Source organism: Bacillus rossius, chromosome 2, assembly GCF_032445375.1.
Source record: "Bacillus rossius redtenbacheri isolate Brsri chromosome 2, Brsri_v3, whole genome shotgun sequence".
Classification (NCBI taxonomy): domain Eukaryota; kingdom Metazoa; phylum Arthropoda; class Insecta; order Phasmatodea; family Bacillidae; genus Bacillus; species Bacillus rossius.
In genome coordinates this window covers 35,789,815-35,805,654 of record NC_086331.1, presented here as the reverse complement: position 1 = coordinate 35,805,654, position 15,840 = coordinate 35,789,815, and the positions used below count along the sequence as shown (strand labels likewise).

Below are 15,840 nucleotides of genomic sequence, written 5' to 3'. Positions count from 1 at the left end.
AACTCCACAGAAATTATCTAAGTTATTTACTATTCCTAACTAAATTTCCTTTTCAGCAATGGTTTTTCTTTAAACAGAGGGAATAACAATTTAGTTCAAATAGGAATATGGAAAATAAGGTTTAAAACTAATGTAAAATTAAAGTTGCGCACAAAGCATATTCATGTTTAAAGGGCCAGGAACGGCTTCAGCCTGATTCATAACAGCCGGGAACTGAACTTGTACCTGATCAAGGAGCATAGCCCATAAATTCCCATCTTATGTTCCAGAAATTAGCCACTATAGTTTAAGTTACAGAGATGTTTATACGCTCATTTAAAGTGTATGTAATAAACTTACACATTTAATTAAAATATGGTGTTTGTTACGAATGTTAAACTAAGAATGTCGGGTTAACATATTTTTTGTTGCGGATGTTAACATATTCGTTTTTCGACACTAATGGTTTTAATAATCGCGATATATTTACTCAAATATTCATCATATATAACGCATTTTAAACGGCTTCTTAAAAATTGGTGTCTATAAGTACAAAATATTTCTGAAAATGTTTTTTAAGTAGTTTCTTTAATAATCAACTGATACATTCATACACACTTGTACGACAAATTTCATCATAGATGTTTGTATTTGAACAAAACTATTTGCCGAGGTCTCCCGATTAATAGAATCCACATTACAGGACAGACTATATTTGACAAACTTGAATTGAATGATTAAATTGTCACCATTTCGATTATGTAACAATTTTTGGTTTGCACGTTTATCATTAAGTAAACGTTACATGAATAAAATTTGCTGGATATTGAAAGTGAAATTACAGTTTTCTTCAAGTAAAATAATCAGCTATGAATGTGAATGACACGTATTTTGGTTAAAAAAAACAAGGGGGGGGGAAATTGTTAGTTTGCAATAATAGTAGCGTATACACCCCATCGAGTGACAACTCTCCTGACCGAGACGGGATAGACACTTAGAATCATAAAACTGTGCTAACAGAAGCCCGGGAATGTAACGAGCCCGCGAACAACCCTGAAAATTTTTTAACTTTAAATTCGACTCGTTTGCAGCCCATTCAGCCATTTATATTAAATTAACTAAAAAAGTGTTAATAAACTGCATGTGAAAAGAAACGGAAAAAATTTTTTTTTAATAAAAAAATAAATTTTTGTGTTGGATTCCTTTCTCGTTTAACCTTTTTATGTTGCAAAATGATAAAAAAGTATTTTATTACAAAAATATACTGCATGTATCACTTTTAACCTAAAAGACTAAAGGATGTTTTTTAACGAAGTCGTTCTTCACACTTTAAACTTATAATATATTATTGTGGATGCTGGTCAAGGTGTCTCAGCGTCTCGCTGATTATAGGGGTATAATGGATCAAGCTTCGCACATTATTACCTGAGAAATAATATTATATATGTGTGTGTGTGTGACATTCCTACCACAGACGCTGTTTTTGCAACAGTTACCTCGATTAGTCATAAATCTTTGGGTAGTGGTTTTTTTAAATGTAAAATTTTCCAATATAACAACATTCGCCTAACAAAATAAAAGGCTAGTAAACATAATTACAAACCCAAGATTTTTCTATCAGAATTGTTTATTGATAATCCATTCATACTATATCTTTGATGTATGCTTACTTCAACTACTGGCTTCTTTTCAGCGCACCAGTGACTAATTTCGATTAGTCTAGATCGTTATGTTATGCCAGAATTCGGGTTTGCATTCATTCACTGCGTTCAGCTAGGGATAAAAAGAACAGTACCGTGTCAAGTGACGTTGGTAAATTGAAACATATTTGAACGTATTTGGAGTAACGTACCTTTGAATTCCGAAATAAATCTTGTCAAATGATGGGATTTTTCCATGGGCTTTTTATTTGTTGTTAATTTCTGGGTTTGGTTTCTTCCTCGGCAAAATGTAGAAGTCAATAAATAAATCAAATTTTAAGAAGAAGCTTATATTATCTTAAGGTGCCGTTTTCTGAAACTCATATAAACAAATACCTAAGTTTCTAATGATTCTAAAACTTGTAAGTTGTATAATGTTTAATAATCTCATAATTTAACACCATTGAAATTAATTATTTACCGTTGTATCAATCAAAAAACTGGCCTAAGACACACTTACGGCAGTTAAGAACTTTACAAGAAATATACTATGTTTGGGTAAGTGATGTACAGAATGGTGGTTAAATCTAAACGAAAAAAAAAAAAATTTACGTTATTTACAGTTTCACACAATGTGGATTCGTAAAAAGTCGTGTATTTGAGTACGGCAGTAGGGGCACAGTGAATATTCTATATTCAATGCCCCCAGTTCGTCTTCTTCAGGTGGTAAAGTCATTCTCCTCCTAAGCTCAGCCACACACTCGTCACACAAGCCTTGATGGTGACAAGGGACAATGATGTTAGTTGGCTCGCCGATGTTGCAAATCATGCACAACCCTGGAAAAATATTGATGCATTAGTGTCAGTGTGTTGTTACTTTGCATGTTCTATTTCATGAAAATACATTCTAAAACAAATTAAATTGTTATAGTATACATATTGACGTTTGAAGGTATTTTTTAGCTTTTGAAAAGAGACAATTTAAATTTGCTCAATATGGCTGTTGGCCAAACCTCTTTTAAGGCGTTTTTATTACTGCGATATTAACATTAACTCCCAGAAAACACTGTTTTATTAGGCGGAGAAAGTTTATATGCATATATATAGCCTAGGCTAAATATTAGAGTAGTGACACAATTATATTATTCATTCCAATTCATTTCGCTTCATTAACACAACTTTTTTCTCAATAGCAATAAATTAAATGAGTATTATTTTAATTTAATATTGTACTTCCCTATAGCTAATTATTTCGAAATACGGTGTCTTATATTAAAATGAAGATGCATGATTTGCATAGTGGGTGCTGATAACTAATATTCATGATTATCGACTACTATTATGAGTTTTTGAAACTCGTTCGAGTATAAAATTATATTTAAATATTAGTCTTAGAAAATTGTATGTACTATAAACTCTTTACACATACATTCATAAACATATAGAAATTTTAAACATTGAAATATTATGTTATGAATAGAGACCCGGAAAATGCGCGGGTTCATTTCGTGTTATGCTAAAATTCCAATAGATATACCTTAGTGCTGCTTCTGTCATTGGTTCACTGTTAATCTGGAGGACTGAGGGTCAATTAGAGACCCTCACTCATAGAAGTGTCGATTAACAGGCCACCCAGTCGAGACGACTCACAAGTCAGCAGCCAACGAACAGTTGGCATTTGCCCGAGTGTGTAGAGAACATTGGATTCTATCCTGGAGGTCATTGAACCCGCGAATTTTCCGGGTCTCTAGTTATGAAATGTATATACGCCTATTTAACAATACATGCAAATATTAGCCCTGCTGGTTAAAAATTATTTCTGGCTCAGCTGCACGCTCAGGTAGATTTTAAATGTCATACTTCGTTACACGGATCTTTATAGAATCTTGAAGAATATTCTAGGGAAATCTGGAGCATTCTGAAAACTTTGTGCTGCGCCGCTAGCGAAAACTCCTGTGAAAATAAAATACGCATTTACTTCCATAATTATGTATTAAAACAATTTATTATCATGTTGCACTTAAGGTTGCTGCTATCAAAAATATCTCAGAAAAAAGATAATGGTAATATTTAACAATATCTAAAACATTTTTTATGGCCTCAATATTGTTTCTTATAAGAGCCATGCATGTTTGGTTTTTACGATCTTAGTTAAGTCTCTCGTTATAGTAAGGGGTGGTTGTATAAAACCTGTTTCATATTATTTTTAGATGAATTTACGAAAGTTAATAAAACTTAACAGATGTGAAAATGGACCTAAAAAGTTATAAATTCTCCAGTCCATCAACCCCTATTTTTTCACCTATAGAGCTAATGTTTGGTGTTATAAAAAAAACTTTAGAAACTAAATTTTTTGGTATTATATTAAGAAGGAATAATTACTTAAAATGAAATCCAATTTCTTAAAAGTTTAGAAGTTATTGTTGCTTTCTTCCTCACTGGTCCTATTTTACCCATTAACGAAATGGACAGAGATTTATCACCTCTTTATTTTATGTATATATTCCTGGCATGGTATTGGGTATGGAGACTATATAACGAATTTATTTGGAAAAAAATTTTTCGAAAGTCACACTATCGTCATGAATTCATGTAATCTTTCTTCAAACATCACCTCAAAATTTTAAATATACTGGAAAATAAAGAAAATAATTAATTGTCTAAGTAATATTAAATACTCGCAAAGAAATATCAACCGAGCGGGCAGTAAATTTATTTTGTACTAATGTTTTATTCTACTAGTTGAGTTCAATCTTATGAAATTGTTTATTTGCCAATATTTGGATGTTGGTGCGTCAATGGGTCATTTGAGATCTTAAAAGGTGCCTTCGTGCAACTTGCTGTTCATCTTACTCAGAGTGAGTAATTTCTTTTAATGACCATAACAAGCAGATACGTGTATTATAAACTGGTTTAGGTATTTAAATTTTTTTTTAAACTAAACAACTTCTGTATCCCATAAATTCTGCTCAAAAATTTAAATAAATTATAATAGCTTTGATAAGTTATACTCTACATCAAATTCTCTGCACACGTAAATAGAAACGTGTGGCAACATATCTGATTTAGAAGATTGAATTGTGTTAACCTAACTTCATACAGAGTTGTTATCATAAATCTGTAACATCACAATCTTAAGGGTAAATAATTACACATGTTTTACTTAGGTACACAATAAGCCAAGCTTAGGGGCATGCATATTTCGCGAAAAATTCAGAGACTAGTTGAAAGTTAAAACACTATAGCATTGCCTGTGTGTCGTGATTGGATGAGTTTATTTTGTCGATTGTTACAATACAATCAATGACAGTAATTCAGTGACGGAAGCAAACGCGTCTTGAGTGGCCCGGTCAAATAAAGCAACGTCTTCTCTTGCAGACGACCGCAAATCACAAGGAAGAAACAGCTTGCGCGGGTATACCTTCTTGCAGTCTAACAGGTGTTCAGATCTATTCGCGAAAAATGCCATCCCCTTAGCTCCATGCAAACACTTGTAAAAATAAATTTATTATGTCTGAACATGTTTTAGGTAGTAAGCAAGTTTTATACTCCACCAATATATCGTTGGTATCCACGGACGTTGCGAATTATCTCGCTGGCCAAATAATTGTTCCATCTAATCCCTTTAGGAAGCTTAATTTTTATTAACCGTATAAAAGATATCATTATTGTTGGTGCAGTTCATCATAGGGTGCGTTATAATACTCGATGAGGACCTCACTGACTTATAGCCTACTAACATGATTCACACTCATGCATTTTGTCATAGTTTAAGAATTTAGCAGTAATTAACACTGCAGTTTACTTACATAAAATCATACGTGACTGAATTGATATCATTGTATAGAAAATACAAATGTACTAACTTGTAGTTACTTCAGATAAAGGTTGTTCAACTCGTTCTGAAACTTCTTGATCCATTCCATTTTCTTGAAGAGACACCTTCATTGAGAACAAAGCAATACATTTTAAACATTAAATGATAGTGACCGCACTTTTCTCACAAGATATACCCTTTTAAAATCCATATAAACTCCCCCCTGTGCTTACACGTTGAGTGAAAGCAGTTAAATAAACGTCAAGATACGACAGACATGTATATTGAAAGATACTATGAAATATTTTTTACAATACAAAAAATTACAATAATTTCAATCGGAATAAATCAAGGTAGATTTAAAATTTTGTATCCGTTAATGCTATGGCCTATTAAATAAGAAGTATTTGGTGTTAACACTTTTTTTTTATTGAAATGGATGACGCTTCTTGTAAAGCCATTGTGGCGTACGCATGATCATTGCATATTTTATAAATTACAAGATCTTGTATTCCAAAACATTAATGGCAATTTGTAAAGAAGTAATCTAGTTGTCCTTTATTCACTAGAGTCTGAGTAACCAATAAGACACGGTTAATTTACAAATAGAGCCTAATAGCTCAAAGCTCCCCACAATTCAGTATTTAATCCCGAAAAAACAAGTTTTTAATCTAAAGTAGTGATTGGTTTAAAATTAAGCTTCAATAAATAAATCATGTCACCTAATGCAAAAAATAAAATAATTATGGCTGATTTCGCAATGAGTGACAGTCAGTTTAACGTTAAGTTGTGGATAAAATACATAAATAATGCTTGCTCGTTCCAGCTGTAGTTTTCTTTGTACTTCATTATAGCAACAATTTTTAATAAGCAGCAAGCAATTTATCAATTAATAGTTTTAAGTATGTCAACCATGGATTTATAAAGTTCACAAAATAAAATTACCTACGAGATTATAAAGTTGGTTTTTGGTAAATATGCAGCAATGCATTTATTTTATTATTTGGGTTTGTTAAAAAATATAAGACCAATTATTAAAAAAAATTAATCTAGTACGACTCTATGCGTAAGTTCTATTTTCAATCATTCAACTCCCTTTGATTTTATATCACCCATGGCATATTTTAATACGACGAGCATTAAGCAACAAGCAAACACAGGTAATTGAGTTGAAATAGATAGTACCATCATGAATTTCCCGTCATAATCTGTTAAATTGGATTAATTTGCTTCAAATCCTCCAAATTTTTATTGCATAAAACCCAATGATATAGCAACAAATAAATTAATACTGTTTGAATAACATCATAGAGATCAGTTAATAGTTATTAATTTCCAAAGAAAGGACATAATTTAAAAATAATGAAATATCGTCCCAGCCAGCGAATACAATTACATTTATTTCTAAGGTGATTGCAGAATAGTAAATTTATTAGCACGTTCATGTTTTAATTACTGTGTGGTAACATTTTCAAAAAATGATTTTTTTTAGTTATGTGCAATTACTTTTGTTTAATTTTTTCCAGGGTTATAAATTAAAAATTGTAAACCGTGCTTTCAATCAAAATAAGATTACCCTATACAGTGTTATACCAATAATAACAATACAGTAAAAAAATCAAATATGTATCAAAATACTGCCAATTCAAAAGTAAATTCAAATGGCGAAAAAAAATTAAAAGGGTAATTAAAGATGGATAGTAATGAAGGGTTACACTATATTTTTTAGCAATTTCAAAGCTGAATAGTTGTAATGTTCCCGATGTATATTGTATTACTGAGTGTAAAATGTGTTCTTAATTCTTCAAATTGCACACTTCCTTTGCTGAAGTAACCAACCAGTGATTCATTCTTTAACATGCAAAAATAATTTACCTTTTTGGGAAAAATATTTAATTACCTTTTTATTTGTTTATTGCACACGAAAATTGCTTGAAAGAGATTCTAAACTGTTTATTGCATTAAATATTTCCTTTCCTGTGTGAATGTAATCTAAACAGATCTTGAAAATGGATTAATAAAACAATAGTTTTTAAATTTATAGCATTCTCTCAAAAATAGGTACTACCCAACAAGTTAATTTCTTGAAATTTAAGATGCACGGAATAAAGTTATATTTCACCAAAAATGGTTTTATTGTGATTTCCCAATAAAACATCTTTGATTTTCTATATATGTCATATACGGAATTACTTTATTCACTTTCTAATATGCAAATAAGGAATTTCCTACAATTTTCTCATACAGAAAATGTCAACTTAGTAATTATTTTAAAATCGAACATTCAACAGCTTCTTCTGTCAAGCTGTCGAAATATTGCAGTTAGAACTCTATGAACTAAAGCGTCCCTATCGACAGCTGAGATTAATTTATTAAAGCTACTTTCCCACAAATCTGATTTTTTATAGTTAATTGACCCTGGTTTTATGCAAAATAATGATCCTAAAATAATTTTAATTATGTTCTTACTTCTCGTTCGGCAATGTTATTAGGACAAACAATATACAGGCCATAGAAACTGGGGAGAAAATTGGCCATATTCTATTATGAGATTACTTTGCATATTCTGCCTCAAGTATCTAATCTATTGAAACCATGGGATACCAAAATCGGATGGACATAACAGGAATTTATCCCGAGATCTTTAGAATTTTAATCCAATATGTTACATTTGTGCCACCTCGCTCTGTAAGCTGATTTGAGACCAGAAATAGGCCTTTACTTTCCAACTGTGATGACGTGTCATTTGTGTGGCTTAATCAGAAGTAAGTTACAGCTAAACTTCATAAAACAGTTATTAGACTTTGTTCAAGAGTAACGATCTAAATAATTGAAATGTTATTTGCGGTATGTAGGCATAATTTTTTTCACATGTTATTTAATCACACGTAGTTTTCTGTACGTGTTAATAAAATTTTAAGAGAGAAAAATTTCAATAAAGATTTTGATATAATCTTGAATTTGTTTTTAAAAATAAACATAACGCCTTGTTATAGGTTGTGTTAGAATTATGTAGGCTACATAAGAATGTTGTTACGCTCAAATATTTAAAATAAATGATTTTACTACAACGCAGGGATGAGTTTTGTACTAACAGCTAAAATTTATCAGTCGAATTATAACTCATTCTGTGTTGGAGGTTAGTAAAGTCATTTAATATTTTATTTGTAATTGTTTCTTATACGCTATAAAAATATTTCAGTCCTATGATTCGCATGCTAACAAACAATTTTACACATCGCATCGGTAGAATTCAGTGGTTTCACTTTGATGTAACATTAAAAATAAGGATGACATTCATTATTAATTTTACATTTTTCATCCTTAAAATAATTATCCGCTCCTGAAACCCAACTTAGCAAAATTACGTGCTCGTGAGTTCACCCTTTTATTAACAGATTTTTATTTTAATTATCTGCTATGACCAGCCAATTTAATTGTGACATATCATGCTACTCGTAGTGCACTATCAAATCATCCACAGAGGACAATAGAAACATCTACCAGTATTGAATACAAAGCATTAAAATATACAGAAACAATTTAATATTATACTATTAGAAATCACTATTATGATTTCGTTAGTACTGTTTGACTGTATACCTCTAAAATTGATTCAAACGAACTTCCAGCTTCTTCATTCGTGTTTCTTGGTCTCTGATATGGAGGTTCACGATGCCGATATCTTCTTCCAATATTTGGTGTCCTCTCTTCCACCAAGCTGGATGTGCTTGTGGTCTGTAACAATGCAATAACCAAATAAATGTTTTGAATTTTTTAACACCAATTATAAAAAATAAATTTGAATATGATGCATACAAAACATGAAAACATGGGTATTTAAGGCAGGCAACAAACATTAATGCTGGTTTTTTTTATTATTTGTATACATAGAGTGTTTAATTAAAGAGAAATTGAGCAAAATACGAATTTCATACTGGTCTAGCTAAAAAAAAAAAAAATTGGGTATGAAACATAGAATACAAATGTATTTACTCAAGGCACTGCATCTAACTTCAGTTGAGGCTATCAAGGGCGCCGCCTACCGAGGCACACAAGGCACACATACGGTGTGCAGAGCTTCAGTAGAACAAACGCGATTTGAAAACTACTCAATATATCCGAGTGGTCTTTGTTTACGGAAAGCATATAAGAATGCGGTGAGGGCGGAAAAGTCGTTCTGTTTCTGTATTTCGTTTTTAAACTGTATTTTTAGGAGAGTGAAAACGGCTAAAATACGTGTTTCCAGAGTAGTTTTTTGTCATGAAACGCCCGTTAATATTGTTGAGACCACTTAACGGCCTTGCATTCCACTTCCACCTTTATCTACATTTAGTCGCCATTTAGTGTAATGGTCATCGCTTCGACACCGCGCTAGTAACACCAGCGAGAGTCACGCTTATCATCTCACCTCACCAACACATATACGCCCTGACGAGGCGGGCTCCTTAATTTCTGGCGTATTCTTGTTCTGTTTATACCCTGATTATACCCTCGCCTAACAGCGCAATGACACTCTGTCAGGAATTCTATATGATTATATTTTGTTTAAGTGCACATTAAAATTTATGAAATGAAATAAATAAAAATAATTGGTATCTGAATGCCACAAGCTAAAATATTTATAATACTTTATATCAAAGCTCACAAGAATCAAGGATTCGTTTTCTTAATTAATGAATACCGCCATAGGTAGGACTCTATGGTATTAAGAAAGTGAATTAGAACAATTAAAATAAAATACATAACTACTGGCTCAGTGACGGCAACGTATGAAGTCTCCGGTGCGTCATACCTCGGCCGGTGATGACGTCAGACTAAGCTGGCAGAGGGCTCTCACCGAGGCGTCTTTGCGCCGAATAAGTAAACCGTTATGATTATCGAATTCATACCATGCGTTATTGATAAAAACACAGACACGTACATATATAAAGCACGTCCTCCAAAGCTTTCGTTACTGATTATAAAATAGGATTCATTAATAAGTAAAGTTTGAAATAATTCCTTCTTCGGTCAAGTTCGAATCCGCTCGTTTTTCCGGTTCCGGCTTTGTCAAGTGAAAACATTTCACTCAAATCACATTACAACAGGGGACTTCAAGTCAGTCTGCTGAAACCACATACACTTGATGAAAAGAAAAATATATATTTCATTTTAATTCCTACTAAATTGGAACTGGGAATATTGCACTGCACAAACGGGTGTCTTCCGGGGTCGTGGCGCACTGTTTGAACTCTCACATGCCCACGCACTGCGGCTCTACAAACGCGGGGGGGGGGGGGGGGGGGGGGGGGGGGGAACTGAGTCAGGACGGTCAGGGTCATTGGGGGAAAGCCCCGGTCAACGTCACATCTTTGTGAAGTGTGATACAAAGAATTTTGGTAATCGACTATGAACGTGAGAATTTTCAGAATTTAGTTGTAGTAGACAACTAGCAGACCACAACGTCATTAGAGACGACATAAACTTAAGATATAATAAACTATGAATTATTGGAATGTGTTAGCATGCCTGAAAATCTACCAATGAATGTAAAGCCATGATATTAATAACATGGCATTAAAGTTTGCTTAAATTATTTTAATATTTTTATAAACTAATGTTATTTAAAGTTATATAATGTTTGATTTAAATATTGCAAATATTTATACATGGAATTGCCGACTTCAAATTAACGCGCAAATAAAATTATGTTTCAATCAAACTGGTGAGAAATACTCCATTACAAAATATTATATATAGCCCTTTTTTTCTAAATTTATAGTTATTTCATGATTCATCACAAAAGAAATTAAGTTGCCATTGTGTTATTAAAAAAGTAAAAGACTCTATTTTAAATTATTTCAGTACATTTGGTAATACGGATGTAACAATTTTCCGCAGATTTTCCTTTATCTTGTTATACGGTTTACCAATAAAACATTTCACTTATAAAATGCGTAAACTAGGGAATTATGTATTCTAATAATGAAGTTTTATCTTTGTTCTAAATATGTATTTAAATGTTTCATTAACTCACCTCATCTGTGATGGTAACCTCTCCATCAAACAGTATGTCAGGAAGATGTTCTGGTGGTGTGTCATCTTGGAATTCGTCTTCAGCTGTAACTTCATCGTCCATTACAGCTGCCACCAAAGATGTTCGTAGAAGTCGTTCTGCTAACGAACTCACAGTCCAGGATGCTCGTTGGAGGAATCGTTTAATAGAAATTGATTCTTCAGACAGCTCCCCCTGCATTTGCTGAATGTTTTCGTCCTGCCGCACATACGATCGACGCCGCGTTCTCTGGGCTGCCACCTGCCTCTCTACGTTTCGCCTTGTAGTATGGAACGAACTGTCTTGTTTTCTAAGAGCGGCTGAAAAAACATAGTTATTAACAAACGAGGAAAATATTATAACATTCTTAACATATTTACTATGAAAATAAATTTACTTACTGATGAAATGCCAAAATTCCGGTCTGGGCCCACCTACAGCTTTAAGCAACTTTCTGTAAAAAGACTCAACGGCATTGTTGGTCCTCCACTCGAGGCCATTTACAGACAAAACACTTGGCGTCACCACACCAATCCAAAAATCTCTTATGTATTGTGTGAGTCTTTGAAACGTAACCATCATGTTTTCCTGCAGCAAATATTCTTCCACTGTTTGTACTCCAGATATAATTTTGTCTGTGGGTAGTAACGGTAAGGCCATAAGCATCTTCAAAGCCGTTTCTCCAGTTTCAGAGCGGATGGTTCTCGCCATTCCCAGTTGTTGCGCGCGTCGAAAAATTGCCTTTGAACATACAGAATGTGTGTCCAACCATCTGGCTCTTAGGGTAGAAAGTCATTCAGTACAATATTACACATGCACACTTATAGCCTACACACATCAACACAAACATAAAAGCTTAAATTTCAGAGACAAAAAAAAATTAAATGTATCTTCAAAGTTTCCAAGCTAGAAAGCAGACCAATTTCAAGTGCTGTCAGTTTTAAATTTCATGTAAATAGATTTATGCTTCTTAAAACGATTACTGAAGCTGCAGCAGCTGCAATTTAATATTTTTATAACGGATATTTATGCCTGTTATTTAATTTTAAAAAGACTTCACTTTTACAGTAAAGGTATTGTAGAGAAAAATGCTTTGCATTTGCAATGACAGACTATACACAATTGATCCATAAAATAAAACTAAAATGAACCTCACCTTTTTTTCCAAGCAGCCATATGAAAGGACTGTGACAACAGCTTTAAACAATAGGACCTCCAATATATTTTGTTACTGGCTGAGTGGTCAAGAACTATTATTATATTTAGTCGTGAGTTGGAGTTAAATTTCAGATCCTATGTTACATAAATGTGACACCTCTGAAAACTTAAATCATTATTAATAATAATAATACTGCATTGGCCCTAACATTCTACTTCTTAGAATTGCATGCATAAAGTGTGGTGTATTGTATTGTAACCATGCCACCAAGTATTCGATCCCAATTTGCTTTAGCTATTAAGTGCTCTGCACCAGTTTTATCCTTGATTGCATAATCAATGCATTAATTGATTTATGACGATAAACAGCACAGCTATTAAAATTTAAAATAATTGAATGGTATTTTACCTGGGCGTAGTGAAACCAACATCCTTTCACTGATACATTTGGAAAAACACGTCGAAAGGCAGAGCGCAATGCGGGTTCGAAGTCGCTCATTAAAGTTGCTGGCTTAAATGTTGGCACTTCTTCGATTAAACCTCGTAAAACGGCTTCGTACGCTTCAGTTGTCCTTCTCGTCATAAGTGCGTAAGCTGCAGGGTATATCTGAAGTAATAAATCAAATTAGTAAACAAATACTCCCTTAATGATAACTCGTTTATAAAAACAAGATAAAAGTTGTTTCCCTACATATAAATTCTTTAGCAGGAAACCGGTTGTTTTAAATATTTTACATTGTTTCATGAATAACATTTATGATGCAGAAAATAGTTCCATATTTATTCAATAGAGTTATACATATAATGTCAATGTAATGTCTGAGCATACGAATATCTATAAGTCGATTGATGTGACGAAAAGGCAATTCTCACGGTTTGCTTTTTATTAACAACTGTCGTTCCTTGTCAATTAATTTTGCCTAGATTAAATGAGGTTATATAAAGCCTGAATTTATTTGACTTTACCAAAAATTTAATTGGCATCGTCTCATGTGAAATTTTGTGTCGTTTGCGTCATTGATGTATTTATGGAAAAGTTTATTAAATGCACAGATATTCAGCTCACCTACACGAATGTTTAAAACTTGGACATTAATTTATTCCAGCTGTTACGTATATACTAAGATCATATTTTACTCTCAAAATACTGAAAATAAAACAAAATTTATATCCGTTATATTGGATTCCATGTTACCTTAGGCCTTTCGTAATATTTGTAAAATATTAAAGTTTTACTAATTTTAGGAATACTGCTAATGATGGAAATATCGTGCTTCTGTTGGTATTTCTCTCTATTTCAGGATTCCCACACTCTTACATTAGTCAATTTCCCAGAGTTTCCCGTGTTTTTCTTGTCCTAACATTTTTTCCTGCGTCATCGAACTACTGTCTATCAAGATAACAGGAATATTAGTATAAAATTGTTACTAAGACAAAATTACATTAACATGCATAACATACAGAAATGACTAAATATTTTCCTATACAATTATCATTATCATTAAAATTACATAACCAAGTGTGCCACTTTAAAATAAGACGAATGCATTTATTTGATCAAACTGGGGACAATGCATCTTTATTTTGATCAGGAGAAAATTAAATGCAACCAAGATTTTACTTAAAATTAAAAGACAATAGTTTGTCATTTACGTTTATTAATTGTTAATAAAATTAGATGAGATTAATTTAAATTACACACATATTTGATTACAATGCATACCAGTTTAGAGACATTATATTAAATAGAAAGAAGAACCGCTGATACTGTTTTGTAACTAAGATATAATAATTTGTTCTGCATTTCCAGGTTTAAAAACACATTTTCAATACCTTGTGTTTACCTGTTTAACAGATTTTCTCTGTCTGCGGTAATTTGCCTTTCTATGAAGTACAACTCACAAGTGCAGAATTGATGATTGAAATTTAGTACATGTAAAGGTTATTAAATTACTTTTAATTAATACAAAAATTAGGTAGGTGCATATTTACGCTGGAAAGTATACCTGATTTTGAAGTCCTCCATGCCTTTCAGTATCTACCACGTGCAGGGTAAATAGTTGTTCGCTTCTAGGATGAAGAGGCACAGACTTGAAAGTGCCATCAGCCTGAACGTTAGAATTTTCTGTACCTAGCAAATCCTTGAAATGTGGTGAGACAAATAAAGCGGCCACCCCACCATCGGTGGAAACAATGGTTTTAAGAAAAAACCGTTCACCACTTAGAGACTTCCCCCAAATTTTCCACTGATCAAGCGTCATCATCTCGTCAAACTCTTGTAGTGATTGTGGTTGGGGTGGTACAATTCTTTTACGTGCACGCCTCATCAGCTCTTCTGCCGATGGGAATCCTACTACTTCTTTTGCCAGCGGAAATCTGATAAAATAACACATATAATAAAACAAAACACATAAGCTTTTCACTTATTATTCTGCATTGGTTCATTACTATACAACTATTTCACGCTGGTCAAATTTTTATTTCGGAAAATTACTTGCTATTAAACCCTATACACAGTAAAAGTAAATAGCCACGCGTGATAAACGCCGATCACCATGGAACGCTATTGAAGCCATCGATTCTCAAGGGTCTATCACAGGTCCTTTCCATTTCGTGCCCTTCAACTACATCGCAAGCCTCTAATAACTTATACAAACCAACAACTTTATGCTTACAAATTCTCATTGTCGCCAGTACATACAGCATCGTACATGAAATTTAGAAACTGAATAGAAAATTTGAAGCAGTTAGAGTGTGCGATGTCATATAAAATCGTATTTGAATTCAATAAAAAGCAATTAATTTCAATAACTTCTTCATCTCTAAATAATAACAGCGTGTAATCATGGATAGGCCACTTCAGAAGATGCGAATATTGTATTCTTAAACTCTGTTAAAAGATGTAAGATTATGATGTATGGAAACATATCTCTGGAGGGCTTTTGTGACTGATGTTTGTAATGAAATCGTGTAATTCTGTTCACTATATAATTATTAATGAATTTATTGTCATGTGCGTGAAAGCTACACACTTGTGCAGTCACTATACATTTGATCGATTATTGTCACGTAGTCTAAATGACATAAACCATCTGAAAAAAGGCTGCAAGGTTCAAAATATTTGCATTCGTTTTTCATATATTCTATAATTACGTTATTACTCAAATCTAACTATGGAAAACTGAATTGGCTACAACTAAATCCATACA

At 32.7% G+C, this 15,840-nt stretch overlaps 1 protein-coding gene across 3 annotated transcripts; it reads right to left on the bottom strand.

Moving 5' to 3' along the window:
- Positions 1-715: 715 nt before the first annotated feature.
- Positions 716-15,301, bottom strand: LOC134529238 (uncharacterized). 3 transcript variants are annotated; one of them, XM_063363124.1, is made up of 7 exons: positions 14,638-15,301; positions 13,041-13,238; positions 11,875-12,214; positions 11,456-11,793; positions 9,040-9,174; positions 5,486-5,561; positions 716-2,456 (listed from the first exon to the last, which is right to left on the bottom strand). In XM_063363124.1, exons 1-7 carry the CDS (start codon positions 15,022-15,024, stop codon positions 2,245-2,247), a joined length of 1,686 nt encoding a protein of 561 aa, XP_063219194.1. In that variant the 5' UTR covers positions 15,025-15,301; the 3' UTR covers positions 716-2,244. The 3 variants fall into 3 exon arrangements, with proteins under 3 accessions (XP_063219194.1, XP_063219195.1, XP_063219196.1); XM_063363125.1 differs by lacking the exon at positions 14,638-15,301 and having other exon boundaries at positions 13,041-13,417; XM_063363126.1 differs by lacking the exons at positions 13,041-13,238; positions 14,638-15,301 and having other exon boundaries at positions 11,875-12,424.
- Positions 15,302-15,840: the final 539 nt, after the last annotated feature.

Coding starts and splice junctions, on each gene's coding strand:
- LOC134529238 (XM_063363124.1), bottom strand. CDS start 15,024: ATGTGTTATTTTATCAGATTTCCGCTGGCAAAAGAAGTAGTAGGATTC. Junction 12,215..13,040: donor GTTGGTTTCACTACGCCCAG/GTAAAATACCAT, acceptor GTATGTTCAAAG/GCAATTTTTCGACGCGCGCA. Junction 11,794..11,874: donor GGAATTTTGGCATTTCATCA/GTAAGTAAATTT, acceptor ATGTTTTTTCAG/CCGCTCTTAGAAAACAAGAC.